This window comes from Leopardus geoffroyi, chromosome C1 (genome assembly GCF_018350155.1).
Source record: "Leopardus geoffroyi isolate Oge1 chromosome C1, O.geoffroyi_Oge1_pat1.0, whole genome shotgun sequence".
Classification (NCBI taxonomy): Eukaryota; Metazoa; Chordata; class Mammalia; order Carnivora; family Felidae; genus Leopardus; species Leopardus geoffroyi.
The window spans coordinates 52,295,404-52,315,395 of record NC_059328.1 but is presented as its reverse complement, the minus strand read 5'-3'; the positions used below and the strand labels follow the sequence as shown (position 1 = coordinate 52,315,395).

General features: G+C 36.8%; 1 protein-coding gene across 2 annotated transcripts in view; it reads right to left on the bottom strand.

Annotated features, from left to right (window-relative positions):
• Nucleotides 1-10,742: 10,742 nt before the first annotated feature.
• The window catches only part of EFCAB7 (EF-hand calcium binding domain 7), a 46,046-nt gene continuing 36,796 nt past the window's right edge, over nt 10,743-19,992 (bottom strand). For both annotated transcript variants that reach the window (XM_045477664.1, XM_045477665.1), the window contains 3 exons: nt 14,355-14,564; nt 12,002-12,109; nt 10,743-11,022 (listed from right to left, as the gene is read on the bottom strand). In XM_045477664.1, coding sequence (XP_045333620.1) covers nt 10,948-11,022; nt 12,002-12,109; nt 14,355-14,564 — 393 coding nt within the window. In that variant the 3' untranslated portion in view covers nt 10,743-10,947. The remainder of the gene's footprint in view (nt 11,023-12,001; nt 12,110-14,354; nt 14,565-19,992) is intronic.

Here is a 19,992-nt window from a genome sequence, read left to right as displayed (position 1 = left end):
CATGGTTTGCTGACAGCATGAAGCCTGCTGAGGATTCTCTCTCGGCCTCTCTTTCTGCCCCTTCCCCACTTGTGCTCTCTCTCTCTCTCTCTCAAAGTAAATAAATAAACTTAAAAAAAAAGTTTTTAAAAAGGAGAAAGAACAATCTTTTTTAGCAAATGGTACTAGGACCACTGACCTCCATATGAAAACAAAAAATGAACCTCAACCTAAACTTCATAACTAATACAAAAATTAACTCCAACTAGATCATAGATATAAATGCACCAAGTAAAACTATATAACTTATAAAATAGAAAATTTTTTCACATAGGGCTAGGCAACAACTTCTTAGACTTGCCACCAAACACATGATCCAATAAAGAAAAAAACTGATAAGCTGGACTTCATCCAAATTAAAAACTTTGCTCTCCATATGATACAGTTAAGAGAATGAAAAGAGGGACACCTGGGAGGTTTAGTTGGTTAAGCGTCTGACTGCAGCTCAGATCACGATCTCACAGTTCATGAGATTGAGTGCCATGTCAGGCTCTGCGCTGTCAGTGCCTGAGATTCTCTCTCCCCACTCTCTCTATCTTTCCCCTGCTTGCATGCACAGGCTCTCTCAAAATAAATAAACTTAAAAACAAAAGAGAGTGAATGAAAAGATAAGCTACAGACTCAGAGAAAAATTTTGCAATTCACATCTCCAACAAAAGATGTATCCAGAATTTATAAAAAAAAAAAAAAAAAAAAAAAAAAAAGCTTTGGGGCGCCTAGGTGGCACAGTCGGTTAAGCGTCCGACTTCAGCCAGGTCACGATCTCGCGGTCCGTGAGTTCGAGCCCCGCGTCAGGCTCTGGGCTGATGGCTCAGAGCCTGGAGCCTGTTTCCGATTCTGTGTCTCCCTCTCTCTCTGCCCCTCCCCTGTTCATGCTCTGTCTCTCTCTGTCCCAAAAAAAATAAATAAACGTTGAAAAAAAAAATTAAAAAAAAAAAAAAGCTTCAAATCTCAAAAGAAAACCCCGTTTAAATGGCCAAAAGCCTTGAAGAGATGCCTCACTGAAGAGGATACATACAGATGGTAACTAAGCATATGAAAAGTTGCTCAGCATCATAAACCCTTAAGGAAATGCAAAGTAAAACTACTATGAGATACTACTGCATGTTTTTTAGAATGTCTAAAATACAAAATACTGACCATATCAAGTTCTGAGGAGGATGCAGAGCAACTGAAACTCTCATACATTGTTTATGGAAATGCATAATGGTACAACCACTCTGTAAAACACATTGGCAGTTTCTTAAAAAGCCAAACATACAGTTACCATATGACCCAGCAATCTCACCTCTTCCTATCTATCCTAGAGAAATGAAAAATTATGTTCACACAAAAGAACCCGTGTATGAATGTTTATAGCAGCTCAATTAATACTGCCCAAAACTGGAAATGGCCTAGGAAATGAATAAGCAAATTGTGGTACATCCATATAAAGAAATGCTACTCAGGGGTGCCCAGCTGGCTCAGTCAGTGGAACATGCAACTCTTGATCTTGGGGTCCTGAGTTCGCACCTCACATTGAGTGTAGAGGTTATTAAAAAAAAAAAAAAGAAAGAAAGAAATACTAGGAACAAACTAATACATACAATTTGGATGATTCTCAAAGGAATTAGGCTAAGTGAAAGAATTCAGTCTCAAAAGGTTACAAACTGCAGGATCCTATTTACATGACATTCTCAAAAAGAGGAAACTATAGTAATAGAAAGATCAGTGGTTCCCAGGGGCTAGGGGTGTGTGTGTGTGTGTGTGTGTGTGTGTTTGGAAGGGGAAGGGGAGAAGGATGTGACGATAAGAAATAGTATAATGGAATCTTTTGGTGATGGAACTGTTTTGTATCCTGATTGTGGTAGTGGTGAAATGAATCTACAAATGTTTTAAATTAACAGAACCATACAACCTTGCTTTCCTCCCCCAAAAAGGTCAAATTTATTGTATAGCTTTTTAAAAATATGAAGTGTTAAATGTCAACTAGACTTATTGGGCTGATCATTTTACAATATATGCAAATATTGAATCATTACGCTGTACAAATGAAACTGATAGGTTTTGCATCAGTTATACCTCAATTAAAAAAGAGTTGAGTTGTAACACTAAAAGGCTGTGTCATCTTGACCAGCTATTTCCCTAACAAGTCTTATAATCCATCTGAACTAGGCTGTGCCAGTATTAGGAAGCAGTAGATACTACTTAAGTTTCTTAAATTCCCTAATTTATCTTTATTTTCCTTATTAAGAGAATGATGCCTGTGAAGGCAATTCACCCAAAGACTCAGAGAACCTCACTTGTAATAAATGTCCAGGCCTTTGCTTTCACAAGGAGAGCCATAGATAAAGAAAGTGAGCCTCTACCTCAGTGGTTCTCAAAGTGTGGCTCATGAAACCCTGGTAGCCTAAACCTGTTTAGGGGGTCCACAAAGTTGAAACTATTTTTTAATGCAAGATGTTTTTTTTTCCTTTTTACAGATGGTACAAAAGCAATGGTGGGTAAGACACCCTAGCATGAATCAAGATAGAGGCACCAGGCTACACTGTAAAGATCGTATTCTTCTTTGGCCCACACTTGGAACTTAAAAAAAAAAAAAAATGCCAGTTTCACTTTAAATCTCAACCCTTGGCTACAAATTGTATTAATAAACTGCCCGATGAAGAGAATGAACCCAAATAGCACTTTTACTACATTCCTAAATACAATGAGTGTTTCAGGGAAAAGTCCTTATTTGAATTGAAAGTTGAATGAACTATGATTCAACCATTATGAGCTCATGGTTCATGAGTTCAAGCCCTGAGTCTTGGGATTCTCTCTCTCTCCCTCTCTCTCTGACCCCCCCCCCCGGCTCACTTGCATGCACGTGCACTCTCTCTCTCTCACAATAAACAAATTTTTTAAAAAAGTTGAATAAACTACCTTATTTACACCATTTTTACTTGAATAAAACAAGACAAAACAAAAAGTCTCACAGGAAAAAAAGTATTAGTTTTAAAATAGAAGTTCAAGAAGTAGAATAGTTTCTTCTGGACTGGAGAAAGGATTAAAGGCTTCATGAAGGAAGGATGAGGCATTTAAAAATGTATGTTAAAAGTACAGAGTATAATGCTTGTCGTAATCTATCTTTTCTGATAAAGAAGTGCTCTACACATATTTGGCACTCAAGAGTATGTGATTAACCTATTGCCTATGATATTAACACTAGAGACACAATTTAGGAAGCTCTATGAAAAGTGAAAAACATGAGAAAATGCCTGAAATTTCTTCCTACCCCTTTTGAAATCTTCTCTTATCCCATCAAAGTTCATTTAAAGTTCTAGCATATTCCTGATTCTTCCAACCCACACTGGTCTTTTCAACTTGTCCAAACTTATTCTATCAAACTTGGTCTAATACCTTAGTGTAATACTTCTCTATATTTTAAAGTCCATGCCTCATTTCCTTTAATAGTTATTAAAAATGTGTTTTTATATTAAAAAAATTAAAAACATTGCATTGCATGACTAAAAAGAAAGCACTACTTAGCTTCAAACTACGTGTCTTTTATTCCTTCAATCTACTGAGTCTTATGACGCCTAAAAATAATTGGGCAAGCCTTCCTTTCCTTTTCTGTTCCCATACCCTCTTCACAAGTTTATGCTTAATGATCAGTGCTTACTAATTTAAGACTTAATATTATTCCTTAATAGGCTAACATGTAACACATTTTCTCAGCTCTTTTTTTTCTGAGGTCAGAGATCATGTCTACTAATTCTCTATTATAACTAATGCAATATGGAATAGAAGTTTGCCAATTGGATATCCCTGTGTACCATTTTCCAGTCTAGTCATCTCCTAAGTTTTTACTCCCTTTAAGAAAACGATTATTTCAAAAGCTAAATCCAATTTTTTTGCAACAGAGGTTTAGAAAAAGGCACAGAGAAATTTGATTTTTAGTAATGCTGCATATTCATATTAAAGTTGCCAGAAAGCTTACAATGCTGGTATTCTATAGTAACTGGCACTATTATATGTTAACATTCGCCTCATTCAGATGATTGAACTTAAGGTGGCTTTGAATTTAAGTTGGTTGATCTTGTGTTAAATTGTAAAGGAAAGAATAAAGTTAAGAATATGTATAAAATGTTGGATATTTGTCAATTGTGTCTCAAAGAAATTGAAAAATATTTTTTTTAATTTTGGGGGAATGGAACCATACCTCTAACCCCTTTCTAATATGTAGGTCTTCTTTTTAACATTAATATGTATCTTTAGAACTGTCATTATTTTAAAAAATAGAGAAACTCTTTTTACTTTTTTTTTTTAAGTTGGCTTCATGCCTAACATGGGCTTGAACACACAACGCTGAGATCAAGAGTCACATGCTCTACCAACTGAGCCAACCAGGTGCCCCCAGAACCTATTTTTAAAGTACAAACTGACTTTGGTCAAATATCACAAATGAAGGCAGCTTGTGAATTATTCATAATAACTGAATAACATAATGCCTGTTCTTCATCTTCCTTAGACAAAACTAACCACAGTTAACAAGCACAGACACTTTTAAGCAGCCAAAATCCTTTACCCCCTTGACTTTTAGCAACCATTACTAGTCCTGGCCTCCAAACTTTCTCTCACACTAATTTTATCTACTTTCCCTAAATCATTTCCATGTTTCTCCTCTAATCACTAAGCAGTTTTTTTCCCACCCCCAAATCAAGCTAGGCTGAGTATCAAAGATAGGCTTTACTGTACTAGATAAAGCTAGCAAGACCATCTTAAAATGTCCTTATACTTGTAACTTCATGAGGAAGTGAGTCAATACCTTTTTAAGAGCGGAAGACTTAGTATCCACTTTACAAGTTAGAAATAATTTTTATATATTCTCTAATAAGATAGGTGTATATGCCTGTTTATAGGTAAATCCTTAGTATACCATATATTTCACCAAAGCAGTCTTAGAAGTCATAAAGGACTTAACCCAGTGCTGAGAAATATTATCAGTCAGTCTGTCTCTCTCTCATTCTATCTAATGAAGAATATGAATAATAAATAATATGCTCACCCTCTGGTGGCTAAAATCAGAAATGTATTTTCATTTTCCTGGATTGTATCCAAAATATGATTAGTGTGGTGTATTAAATTTCTGCATCATATTTGACCTACACCAAAAATAGATCTAAAAGAAAACTGCTGGCTTCACAAGAAAACAGGTTTACTAGAATATCTAATGAAATATCAACAAAATATTAAATGTAGTTGTTTTCATCTGTTAATGACATGAAAAACAAAATCTGGGTAAACAGAATTTAATAGTAAGGAGACATTTTCCTATGTGTCTATTTTTAATTTACAAATAGCCCTAATAATTAGGAAAAATTCATACCACAGGTTAATTTTCTGCCCACTTTACTCAACTGTCCAGCAGATATTTATTACATATCTATTATGGTTCCATGGTATATGCTGGAATTGTTAACTCCCTGCTTTCAGCCTAGTGAGGGTAAAATAAACAGTAATTCCTGTACAGTATGATGAGTACTACAACAAAGAGTGAGCATGAGGTTTTAGGGCTACCAAAGCAGTCCTGGTCAGGGAGTAATCAGTGAAAGATTCTTAGAAAAAGTGACATATTCACTGAGACCTGAAGGAAGAAGAGGGAGTAGAGAAACAATTATTATTTGTAGGCAGAAAGGCCTGAGGTGAGAGAGAATGTGGAAAGTGGGAAAGGCTACAGAATGCGTAAAAAAACAAGCCTAAAAAGAAATGCAGAGGTGGGAAGAAAATCTGAAGAATGCCAAAGAGAAGACTTTAAAATATCTACTAGATTTAGTGAACAGAAAGTTACTGATATCCTTGGGGGAACAATCACTAGTTGGATTAACTGGAAAGAATGAAAGTCAAGGAAGTGGGCACAGCAAGGGCGCCTGGATGGCTCAGTCAGTTAAGTGTCCGACTTCAGCTCAGGTCAGGATCTCACAGTTTCTGAATTCAAGCCCCGCATCAGGCTCTGTGGCATCAGGCTCTGTGCTGACAGCCGAGAGCCTGGAGCCTGCTTCAGATTCTGTGTCTCCCTCTCTCTCTGCCCCTCCCCCGTTCATGCTCTGTCTCTCTCTGTCCCAAAAATAAATAAACGTTGAAAATAAATAAATAAATAAATAAATAAATAAATAAATAAATAAATAAAAATAAATAAAAAAACATTAAAAAAAAAAAGTGGGCATAGCAAATGTGGGCAATTCTTTCAAGTCCTTTCGCTGAGAAGGGGAAGACAGAAATGATAGGGATAGGGAATGAGATGAAGAGTCTAAATAATAATGGGGAAAAGTCAATATTGAGGGAGTGTTTGTAGGTAAAATTCAAGGGAGCCAATACTACAGAGACAGGCAGGAATGGGACTTAGAACACAGGAGAGATCTGAAGCATCTAGAGGTCTTCTTGGTAAGCAGGATCCTTGTGCTTTTTAAATGGAATCACATGCAAGGTTACCTCTAAAAATAACACGGTCATCTGTGCAAGACTACCCTAAAAAGTTTTTTTTCTTCCACTATAACAAGTGAGTAATGGGAAGGGGTAAAAAAAAAAAAATGCTTAATATGTCTAAGTGGAGACAGTGGTGGAAGATAAAACTTTCCTGCAACTCAGTACTTTGTGAAATGGAATATATAGTTTACTGGATTTAGTAAAACGCTTTCACATTGCATTTCTTTTTAGCCACATCATCTGAACAATGCTACATAATGACAACCTGGTTTACAAGTGTCTAAATCAAGGGCCAAAAATCCAAATGACATTTAACAATGGGCTAGCATGTACTGGGTGCAAAACTAATATACTGCCATACTGGTATTCCTATTTAAAAGCTGACACTAGCTGTCAAAGTATTGTTACTGTTACGGTTATAGAGTTCTTAATTACTTAATATATTTTTTCATGCACTGTACTAGTCTTCATTAAATGCTATTTAGATTTAAGTCCTATTATTTTTAAACACATTTAATTAAAAGCAATCCATAAGTAAACTCATAAAAAATTATTTGCTGTCAGAACAAAATACAGTAGACCCTTGAACAACATGGGTTAGGGGTAATGACCCCCTGCAGTCGAAAATTCATGTATAACTTTTAACTCCCCAAAACTTAACTACTAATGGCCTACTGCTGACTAGAGCCTTACTAATAACATAAACAATTAACACATACTTTGTATGTTATATGTATCATATAACTCTCTTCTTACAATGTTAGTGAGAGAAAAGAAAATGTTATCAAGAAAATCATAAGGAAAATATATTTACAATACTGTAGTGTAAAAAAATCTGCACATTTAAGTGGACTTACACAGTTTAAACCCATGTTCAAGGGTCAACTGTACTCCTACCACTGTGATTAGATTTTGGCTTTTTTTTTTTTAATTTTTTTTAATGTTTATTTATTTTTGAGACAGAGAGAGACAGAACATGAATGGGGGAGGGTCAGAGAGAGAGGGAGACACAGAATCCGAAGCAGGCTCCAGGCTCTGAGCTGTCAGCACAGAGCCCGACGCGGGGCTCGAACCCACGGACAGTGAGATCATGACCTGAGCTGAAATCAGACACTCAACCGACTGAGCCACCCAGGCGCCCCTAGATTTTGGCTTCTTTAATATAAAAAATGAATTTCTCCAAATTTTGCTTTGACTATATTTTCTTTCTTTCTTTTTTTAATGTTTATTTTTGAGAGACAGAGTGCAAGCAGGGGAGGGGCAGAGAGAAAGGGAGACAGAATCTGAAGCAGGCTCTAAGTTCTGAACTGTTAGCACAGAGCCTGAAGCGGGGCTCAAACTCACAAACCGCGAGATCATGACCTGGGCTGAAGTCGGACGCCCAACCGACTGAGCCACCCAGGTACCCTTGCTTTAACGATATTTTCTGATTGGAAAACTAAATATATAATTAAATGACTATTTCTGCATTTGCATTTTCTTTTTTTTTTTTTCCTTTTAAGATCGCATCAGTATGGTCACAAGTTTGACATCTACAGTACATTGATAACATAACCGAATACAATGTTAAGTAAATTACATAATTGTGGCAAGTTTTAAAATGTCAACTCTGAGTGATCATGCATTTCTTGCGCATTTGCATCTGAACCACCAACTGCACAACTCAATCTTTGCTTATCTTCACTGGGAATATATGCCTCAGTGAGGTCAGAAACAGAAGATGTGTGTCTTTTTGTAGACCCAGATTATCAAGAGCAACAGTGCAGAACTCAGGTATTCCATGGAACATGGTGGCAACACTGGGTTTTGCTTTGGGTCAAATAAAAAATGCAATTATTGACTATAGCTTGTGTGAGCCACCTGATGCCCCAAGTTTTGGGTTAGCACAGAGTATTTTCACATCCCCGCATAAGGCCAGCAGGCAGTTTCTATATACACTCAGTTCCTTCCCAGGGGAAAAGTTTAGAACTAGAGATTTGTAGTCTTCCAACATGCATCAGTGACATACAGCTGGAACCAAGATGGGACTCATAGCAACATCTTTATCAAAGGTATTGAGGGGTAGCAGAATATGCCACCCCAAAATGTGCCACTTTAACATGTGGGTTGTTTTGAGTTGAAAGCAATTAAGAGCCAATTGACTTGGGAAAAGCTTATTACCTCTCCCTTAACTGCCTAAAAGAATTTAGATAGTTGGCCTGTACCAGGGAGAAAGTTATTACTAGAGATAATTTTTTAAATCAGAAAGACTTATCTGCACAGTGTGGCAGATGTTTGTTTACCAGACATTCACTCTTCTCATCTTCCTGTGAATCGTCTTCCTCCCCTTTGAAGCCCAGACTCCTATCCTCGCTCCTTTGCTCAGGATGGTATATAAGCCTCAACTGACTGACTGTCTATGAGTCTCATGTCTTTGTGGGGCTCCCATATGCACACAATTAAACTTTTTTACTCCTGTTAATCTGCTTTATGTCTATTTAATTATTAGAACAGCCAATGAATCTAGAAAGCAAGGCTGACACTTGATTCCTGGACCTGTTTTGAAAGCAGAAGCAGGACTATAGTTGTATTTGTTGTATTATTAACTTAGCTCCACATTCTGTTTTGATCCCTACTTATGTTTTATGCATCCTTTAACCTCATGCACAATCAGTCATTAACTTTGCCTTTTCTGCCCTACTCCCTGTTTACCCACTGATTGTAAAAACCTAATGGGGACTGGACAGTAACATTTGTCTTGAAATTATATGATGTATCTGATTGTACCAGGTCTCAAACGACACCTCATTGTCTGGAAGAATGCACACCTCCAGACAGTTTCGAGGCCCCTCACTTCGTGATTTCAGGAAACTCCTCACACTCCTCTCATATATTCACTTCCTTTCCCAAATATATATAAGCTGTGCCTACGCTCAAGAGAGCAAGGCAGCTTTGCGGATGATCCCCAGCCTTTTTGTTGGGCTGCTCTTCTGATAATAAAGTTTTCTTTACTTAAAAACTGGTGTCTCAGACATTGGCTTACTGTGCATAGGGTGTGGGGATAAGTTTGGGTTTAGGAACAGAAGGAAGAGGGGAAAAATTTTCCTCCCTTTGTTGGGTAACAAATGTAAGAAGGGAAAAATCTTCCTCAGCAGCAACCTGAATGCCTTCAGCCACCACTTCTTTAAGGAGTCCAGGAATACAATATCCTTTTGTATGAGGAAAGCTTAAATTCCATACAGATATCACAAGATATTATGCATGCCCTAATCCAGCAAAATGTCTATTACCACAAACATGGACTGAAACACAAATATCTTAGTGTGGTTTCCCATCTCCTAGATAGCTAAGGCTCCAAGTTCTCTGAGTTAATGCCATTAATACTACATTCTGATCTGTCTCATCTTACAAATAACTTTTGGCAAGATGATACAAAAACAGATTGTATAGCTGAAGAAACTGCATTATTTAGGGCACCAGTAGTATATGTGCACCACCTTTGACATCTAAGAGGATTATCAGTTTACGGTTCAGGTTAGAGATCCTGTCTTCAGGGAAATCGTTCCTGAATCTGTGATTTGCTACAGAATTAAGCTTTCTCATTTGTTCAAATGTGAAATCACTCATCAGCCACTACCATCAGTTGTCATATCTACTGTGCTACAGTGCATTAAGACAAGAGTCCTCTCAGAGGTAAATTCAACGTCCAGTCCCAGGCCTGTTCCTCTGATCTTACCTGCCTGCTGAATGACCGCGAGTATGGGTGATGGTGGAACAGCTTCCGGGGTCTGAATACCTACAGGCCCACAGAGGTTTGGAGGAGGCAGTATGTTTGTTCAAAGATGAAAGGTGCAACAGGAGGTAGAGGCTGCTGGTGGAGAGGCAGGTTTTGAAGGGGCTGTGTGTCACTAGCAGCAGCAGCAGGAGGAAAGAGAAGGGGCCAAGGCCACCCCCTGGTCCTCCCACAGCCACATGCCTGTGATCACAGTGGCCTGGACAGGAGTCTGTGACCTGTCAGGCTTCTGGGACAGAACAGTGAGAATCCAGGGTGAGAGTCAAGGGCACTAGCTGCAGTTGGCCCATTAACATTTGCTTTGAGGGTTTTTGTTTGTTTGTTTGTTTGTTTTGATGAGTGAGATTAAACCAAAAGTATACAGGATTTTGTAGAATTCACTGACTATTACTTTTTAAAAGCTTACCTATAATTTTACTTTGATTGACTATTGGTAAGTGAAATGTGCCCAGATTTCCCATTAAATTGATAAGAAAGCCCCATATTAAAAACATTATTATTTATATTTTATATTTATTTATATTTTAATAATAAAGTATATAACATGGGCATAAAATATAAATACATACAAATTAAATAGATTATTGTTTATATACATCAGTTAAATTGATCAGCATTTAGTTGATCAACAAATAAAGACTAAACCTGAAATAATTCTTAGCCTGACAGTCTCTAATAGAAAGCAATATTTAAGATATAAGGGAATACACACAATAATACATCCATTCTTGTCGTTCATTCACAGGCATTACATGTTGACAAACCTGCATATAAAAATAGAAAAATTTTACTTTCCTTTTACATATTATTATTTTTAACCAATTTTTAAACAAGATAAGATTTCTAGACCCTATGTAAAAAATATCCCTGTGAAGATAAACTTCTGTAACATTTGTCCTTAGCAGGGACCTACAATCTATGATCTGATGTCTAACAGGATAATCCAGTCTAAATTCTACTAAAATATAATAGTTGATAGTTGGTATGTGTAAATGTGGGTAAAGAGGAGTGATAGAGGAGTAAGTATCCCTTTTTCACTAAGCATAGAGCATTTTCTAAACCCTTAATTGGGATTCTGTAGAATCTCTCTTTATTTGGTTCTAAAGTGTTTTTGGATGTCACGGACAGAATGGAGGAAGAAAGGAAAGGAATAGAAGGCTTTTTCCTTTTTCCCTTTACTAGACCAGTTTTAGGGTCCATGTCTTTGACCCCCTGGCTAAATTAGAAACCCATGGTTCTGCTAACACCAGAAACTATGACTGTTCCTGGCTCTTGACTTAGATGGCTATCTAAAACTTAGAGGCATTTTCTCTTTCAGGTTACATTAGAAAAATCTTGATAATGTACATAAAAATACTTTATATTATAAAATTCCCATTTACTATAAACACCACTTTATATTTCTATATGATGTTACAAAGTGCTTTCATGTACATCATTTTATTTTCATCTTTACATTAACCTCCTAAAGAACCTAAAGCTGGTAATACTATGTTAACTTTACATTTAAAGGGGCAGGAACAGAGAGGTTAACTGAATCTCCCATAATCACTCAACCAAACAGTGAGAACTGGACTAAAACCAAAATCTCCTTACTCGTAATATAGGATGATAATAATATAATATCGTACTTAAAATAATTTTAGACTTTATTTCATATTTCCACTTATTCATAGTATTAATAGCAAAAATGGTTTTTTTAATTGATAAAACAAAAGGTTTAATTAGAAAGCAATGCATTACCATTGTAGACTTTGGCGCCACTTCTACTGCAAATATGTTGAGTCCTCTGTTGTTTATGCAGTTTTTACTTAGTTCGTTGTTGATGTGAATAATCACTTTATTATCTGACTATAAAAAAATTTCATAAGTTGCTAGTCTTTAATAATACAAACAAAATGATTATTACAAAACACTTTGTAAGTCTTGTGAAAGAGGTGTTCGCAGGATTCTGTAGAAACATAGAAGATATTATAGAAACACAGAAACATTAGCTCAGTCTGGGCTAGAAAGGAATACGTTACCGAAGAAGTGATACTTGAGATAATAGGTCACAGATAATAGACAGCCTTTAGGATAGATAGGAAGCAAGAGAAAGCAGTATGAAGCTGATGAATGAAAAGAAATGTAGGAGCCAAAGTGTTCCCCTGCTAAAGAAGCTACGAGCACTCCCTAATGACCACAAAGGGGCAATATAACATTAGCCTACCGGATTCATTTCTCAGCCCTATTACTCAGCATGTGACCTTCTCCAAGTTATTGAATGCCCCCATGCTTCAGTTTCCTTGTGTGTAAAATGCAGATAGTACTTAACTCATTGGGTTGTTGTGAAAAGTAAACACATTAATAAATGTAAAGTGCCTGGCAAATAGGAAGTTCTAAAATATTATTACATCATTTTGGTGAAGGGAAGTTTAATTTTCCTTTAGGGAAAGGAAGGAAATGCAGGGCTAAGAAATGATAGGTAGCTGCAGAACAGAGAAACTGTGATAAGGCAGTGACTCCCGTCGACCCTTTTAATTCTAGTAAAACATAGAGGGCAGAAAGGAAGGCACACTCCTTTCTTTTAGGAATCACCCTCCAAAGCTTAATGATCCACTTGAAGACAGGAATCTCCGGCTGGGGACCCTGGCTATTTTGGTCAAGTCCAACTCCTCTACCTCATTTTCAAGATAATATATATGATCTGGACCCATCCTACTTATGCTATTTACCTTCATATTACTCCACTAAGTAAAGTTCTCTGTTTCCGCATAGCGAATATTCTCACTCTTTCCTCTATATCTCACATTAACCCTCTCACGTGTTACTCCTTACACTGTCTCTCTGCTACTAACAGCTGTGTGTGTCTCTGCATCTCTAATCCTAGTTTGTCTCCAAATCCCACACCACAGTCCCCTTCCCCCTCATTACAGGTCCTTCCCCAACTTCGATAGTCCAAACTAACATCAACTACAAGAGATGCAGATACAGTGAAACTATTACATATATAAACAGTATAATTTAACATTTAATTTTCACGCATCTCTTTCAAGAGTATAGAGTTTGTCTTCCCAACTGGCCCATAAACTCTTTGAAACCAGAGACCATATTACACTTCTAGAGGCTTCTATTGTGACTAGAAGAGTTAGTTACATATAGACTCACACTGACTCAATACTCAGCCAAACCTTAAACACTTTAAGGAACTTATGGCAGGCAGAAAAATAACGTAAGTCTCACCCAGGAACTAAAAAGAAATAAGCCAACAGTCCTAAGAATCCAGCCATCTTGAGTAAGGTTTTATGAAAATTTATGTTTCTAGAAAACTGGGTATCTCTAAGCATTTATGCATGTATTCCCTTAACCTGCAATATCAGTAGTAGGAGGGATGGTAGCCAAAGCTAGCAATAATTGGCTTGATAAAAATAGGTCCCAGACAATGGAATATATGAGATAAAATGATGATAGCCCATAAAATTTCTGAATTGCAAGGTATGTAAAACAAAGTTGGGCTAATTTTTTTCTTTATTTTGTTTATATTTCTTTAAAACTCAGTGTCTGTTATTTAAAATTGTAGGTGTAGGGGCGCCTGGGTGGCTCGGTCGGTTAAGCGTCTGACTTCAGCTCAGGTCATGATCTCGCAGTCTGTGAGTTCAAGCCCCGCGTCGGGCTCTGTGCTGACTGCTCAGAGCCTGGAGCCTGTTTCAGATTCTGTGTCTCCCTCTCTCTCTGCCCCTCCCCTGTTCATGCTCTGTCTCTCTTTGTCTCAAAAATAAATAAACATTAAAAAAATTTTTTTAATTGTAGGTGTGAAGATTTTTAGTAACAAACTAAATAAAATACTTTATACCCAGATTATACTCTTTCTTCAGAGATCTCCAGATATTTAGTTTTCATAATATTTTAAGAGAAAAACAATTATCTCAAACTTCTAAAAATGCATAAAAATTATCATGCTTAGTTTGAATTAAAAACCTGAGAAGGAATAATTGCCCATTATAAATTTTGTTAATATAATGTGGTATTAATTGCTGTGCAAGAATAGAATAAGAAAGAAGATGGAACATACTAGTAAACATTGCAGTTCTAAGGAGAACCACCTCATAAATAATACCTTGTTTTCAATAACTGATGTTATCCAGGTGTCACGCTTATAAGTATGTACAATTATATTTTCATAACCATCCATCACTCTTGCATCGCCTTTGTTAAGGACAGATTTACAAATGGCCTTCTCGAGTTGCCCACTGCATGCCTCCATATGGACAGCTTTAATTCTTGGCTTGCATTTGTCTGCATAGATATCAATGACAAATGGGCATGCCTGATATGAAAGAAAAAGTAAACGTTGTCTTAGCCTTTTGATAGAATTAAAAATAAATTATTTGTTATTAATATGTCTATCATATGATTTAAGAAGATGTACCCTCTAGCTTGTCCTCATATACTTTTAGAAGATTTTAGTACTATGAACTGAATAATTAAAAAGCAAGAAATTGTGATTTTTTTTTCACTAGGATATTAACTGATAATATTCACAGAAAAGGAAAGAAAACTATAATCTCAAGCAAATCTGTAATACCTCCTTTAAGCCACAGTACCACTCCTCCATTTGGTTTAAAGCTAATATATGTCATATTAGTTATTTAATTTCCTTTTCTAACTTTAAGGCTACAGAAAGAACTCATCAAATTTTTCTTGGTTTACTAAAACCATTCAAATAATGAGATTTCCAACAATCCTAAATCCTTTCCCAAATCCTGACCTGTAACTGATACTTTGGTGATTCTTTGTGACACCATACCTACTAATTTAACAGGCGGGATCAAATTATAGTTCATCTAGACATCAAATTTCATTATACATGATTCAAGAAAGTACCAAAGGTTTCCAGATCCCTATCAGCAAAATACTCTCCATATATATTCAAACCAACCAGAACGTTCATAACACTACAGACTGATTCTTCCCAGGTCATCATAAACTTTTATTTTTTTCAAATATGAAAATGTTAGATCATCCTCTTGCTGTATTAACTCAGTAAAATAGCACATACCAAAGAATCACTGCATATTAAAGCTAATACCTTAACTAAATAGCCACCTTGTCTCAGAACAATTACAAGTATTAACTAAATCAGTCAAAACAACTTCAGGTCATACATGAATCCTTTATGTTTTTATGTTATGTTATGTTATGTTATGTTATTTTCAGTATAGCTAACATACAGTGTCATTTTAGTTTCAGGTGTAAAATATCACGATTCACCAATTCCATATATCATCTAGTACTCATCACACAAGTGTCCTCCTTAATCCCCACCACCTATTTCATGCACCTCTCCCCACCTCCCCTCACATGAATCCTTTAAATCAAATGTTACCATATATAAAAATCCCTATCACTAATGGGAACCATCCAACATTTTTATACCAATTAATTCTGAATTGTTATTTTCTCCTTCTTGTATTACCATTTGCTTGTGTAACATTTTCAATCCAAAAATGCTGTAACCCTTACTGAACGAGGAGAATGTCTTCACTGTGATTCTGTAAATCAAAAGTATCCATGCCAAGAAGAGAATTTTTGGATGCTCCAGTACCAAATTCTGACTCAATATTGTTTGTTGAGGAGTCTTATATTAATGAAAGAAATGAAAAACAATAACAGTAACAATAACTTGAAATACAGTAAGTTGCCTAGTATCTTTTGTAAAATCTGTATCCTTACCAGGAAATATGTTCAAATGATTAAACTGTGGCTCTAAGACATAAGAGAGTAAAATATATAAACTAATAGCTAGTACGCTTTTAGAAAAATTGACTTTTGGGGCGCCTGGGTGGCGCAGTCGGTTAAGCGTCCGACTTCAGCCAGGTCACGATCTCGCGGTCCGTGAGTTCGAGCCCCGCGTCGGGCTCTGGGCTGATGGCTCAGAGCCTGGAGCCTGTTTCCGATTCTGTGTCTCCCTCTCTCTCTGCCCCCCACCCCCCCCCCGTTCATGCTCTGTCTCTCTCTGTCCCAAAAATAAATAAACGTTGAAAAAAAAAAAAAAAGAAAAGAAAAATTGACTTTTTAAAAATGCTATATAAAAAAGAGGGATTTTCCCTCTCTGATCAAGTACCCTTTAAAAATGAGCAACAAGGGGCACTTGTCTTAGTAGAGCATGCAACTCTTGATCCCAGGGTCATGAGTTCAAGTCCCACCCTGGTGCAGAGCTCACTTAAAAAACAAACAAACTTGGGGCGCCTGGGTGGCGCAGTCGGTTAAGCGTCCGACTTCAGCCAGGTCACGATCTCGCGGTCCGTGAGTTCGAGCCCCGCGTCGGGCTCTGGGCTGATGGCTCAGAGCCTGGAGCCTGTTTCCGATTCTGTGTCTCCCTCTCTCTCTGCCCCTCCCCCGTTCATGCTCTGTCTCTCTCTGTCCCAAAAAAAATAAATAAAAACGTGGAAGAAAAAAAAAAAAAAAATTAAAAAAAAAAAAAAAAAACAAACAAAAAAGGAACAATAAATACATTATTTGATACCTAAAATAATGGCCACAAAGGAAGAGACTCAATATAAAAGAAGTTTTATGGAAGCCAATATACTATATCATAGATACTATACAAGTACTTTAGAAGTACTATAGAAACACTTTAGAAATACTATAGAAATACTTTTAACAGATCTGTATACCAAACAGACTCTTCTGACTAAAGTCCTTATATAAAATAAGAACAAAATAAAACAAATCCATTGAGAAGTTTAGGGATTCCATTGTAGATATGCAAAACCTGGCCTGCCAAATTCTGAAAGAAACACTGTGTCCTAAGAACCACGAGGATAAGATCTGGCAAAACCAGAATGGCCACCTGGACACTAGATAAAATCTTCCATGAAACAATGCATTCCAATAGTGATAAACTGGCTATAATATCAATCACTGAGGAAAAACTTTCCTAAGAAAATGAAGGATGTGGTTATTCAATGTTTTATCTGTAACTAAATTAACCTGGAAAAATTATGGTACATGAACTGAGACTACACACCAAAAGACTCTTTAAGCATTTCCAAATTGATTTTATACAGTTGACTCTCTCTGGTTTATGGATATGTACTAATAATATAGTACACTATTTTCAGGATGGGTCAAAATATTTCACTGTTGAAAAGCCACAACCAGGGCACCTGACTGGCTCAGCTGGTAGAGCATGTATCTCTTGAAATCAGGGTTGTGAGCTTGAACTCCATATCTGGTGTAGAGATTACCTAAAAATAAAATCTTTAAAAAACAAAACAAAACAAACAACAAACAAAGAAAACATCATTTTTTAAAAAGCCACAACCATCATGACCGCATAGGGCCTTCCAAATTATTGGTCCCATGACAAGGGACACATTTAACTGGAACAATTATTCATAGATTTAGATTAAGTAAAGGCTTGCTGCTGCTGCTGCTGCTGCTTCTTCTTCTTCTTCTTCTTCTTCTTCTTCTTCTTTTTTTTTAAGGCTTGCTTCTTATTCAAAAACATTTTTGTCTTTATAATTCCCAAACCTCTGGGAAAGTGCAAAGGGCCTTAACAGAATTGGAAAGGTACATCCTTTAAAGATCCTAAAGTGCAACTCTCCAGAGAATCTCCAGAAGCAGACAGTGCACAGAATTAACTGCTAACCCACGAACCTTTGTACAACATATGACCACATTACAGGAGCAGCTTCCTCTCATGACACTGGAACAAGATTCTTCTATGGGTTCCATTCTTCTTTGCACACTCTTATTTATTCATAGCTTTACTCTTTGTGGATTTAAGGCTATATATGTTTGACTTGGCCTATCATGTTTTCCTTATTAGCAGCAATAATTTGCCTAAGTCTAGGCTTTAAAGGAAAGAAATGTGTTTGAAGTATGAGAAATACAAAATGCAACACATACTATTTGTCACAACACCAAGAAACAACACACCCACAGTTCCACTAAGGACGATTACTTATGCAGCTACTATGTGGAAACCAGACTATTTAATGCTAACTCAGAATCAAAGTTAATTATTCTGTACAACTGTTAGGCCATTCCAAGGGCAAGATTCCCGAACACCCTCAACAGGTTATATTTCCTTACATATACCCACAAAAAATTAAAACCCTTCCTGGAAAAAGATTGCTGAAGACACGGATCCTATTCATAGCAGTTACATCATTCCGGATGGTCATCAAAAAAATTGTTCCTTCTTGTTGGCTGACATAGTAATTAATATAGCCTAACTGTTGGGGGCATGACAAACCAGTTTAAATTCTTTAACTCAAGCAGTTATGCATAATAAAAAAGCCTTGATTTTCTTCTGACCAGCCAGGGAGGAATCTGCACTGGTGCTAATACTTCTTGTAACTGGATTAACACTGCAAGTGAAATCACCTACAATGAATTAAAAGAGTTAATACAAAAGGTCATATACAAAGTAGATTTAAAGAGTCCTTGGGACTTTTCTTGGTCAAGCCTGGAAAACCTGGGGTTATGATTCTGGAGTGCTCTCTACTCCCTTCTTATAATACTTCTAGTATACTTGTTTGCCTCAGAGTTTGAAATGTTGTCTAGAGTCTTCAAATGCTTCTGTAGAAGCCGCTGTCCCAACAAATGACTTAAAGACAAAAACAGGATGAAACCACGATAAATGCAAAACTGAAAATCAGATCCCCACAGATGAAACCTCTTTGAAAAGAACCAACAATAGTGGTTGAGCGAATCTTTGAAAGTTTCTTCTACAACTTTAACTGAATGAAAATCAAAAGGGAAGGCTGGGAATTAAAAAGTTCTCACAAACTTAGGAAACAACTGACTCTTCTGTTGTCATGATAATGAGTAGTCATCAGAACTGGTTTTAAACCTGTTCAAAAGATCTAGAAAACCTCATGTCAATAAACACATTTTTGTAAGCTCACCAGTATCAGCTCCTCACTTTTGAAAGTCAAACAATCAAGGACTCGTGTGAATAAATAACACTGCTGAGTGCCAACCAATCAACAGTCTCACCTGAGTAACCATGCTTCCTCAAAACCCTCCCCTAATAAATAAGAGGAACATTCTGCTCCACGTGCAGACTATAACTGACGAGCATACTCCCTTGTAGTAAATAATCAATTCATTTTTGTCTTTTTATTTGTTATTGAGAAGTGGTCTCTTATTCCTTTGACATTTTCACTATATATGTTTACTTTTTACAGTTTCAATGGTGTTTCTGTATTACTTATTCAATAAATGAAGAATAAACTTTAAATTTAAAAAGCCTCATCTCAGTGATGCCTGGGTGGCTTAGTCGGTTAAACATCTGACTCTTGATTTCAGTTCAGGTCATGACCTCAAGGTTTGTGAGATGGAGCCCCATGTCGGGCTCTGCACTGACAGCGTGGAACCTGCTTGGGATTCTCTCTCTCCCTCTCTCTCTCTGCTCCTCTCCCACTCATGAGCATGCTCTCTTGTTCTCTCTCTCAAAATAAACAAACTTAAAAAGTTTTATCTAAGAAATACTTGTTGCCTATGGTTTCAAAGGTCAATGACAAAGGTAAATGCAAAAAAAGTCTTAAATTGCTCTTAACTAATTTCTCTTACTGAGTGAAAGCATAGGGGTGCCTGGGTAGCTCAGTCGATTAAGCATCTGACTCTTGATTTTGGCTCAGGTCATGATCTCATGATTTATGAGATCAAGCCCCATACAAGGCTCTGCACTGATGGTGTGGAGCCTGCTTGGGATTCTCTCTGTGCACCTCCCCTGCTCGTGC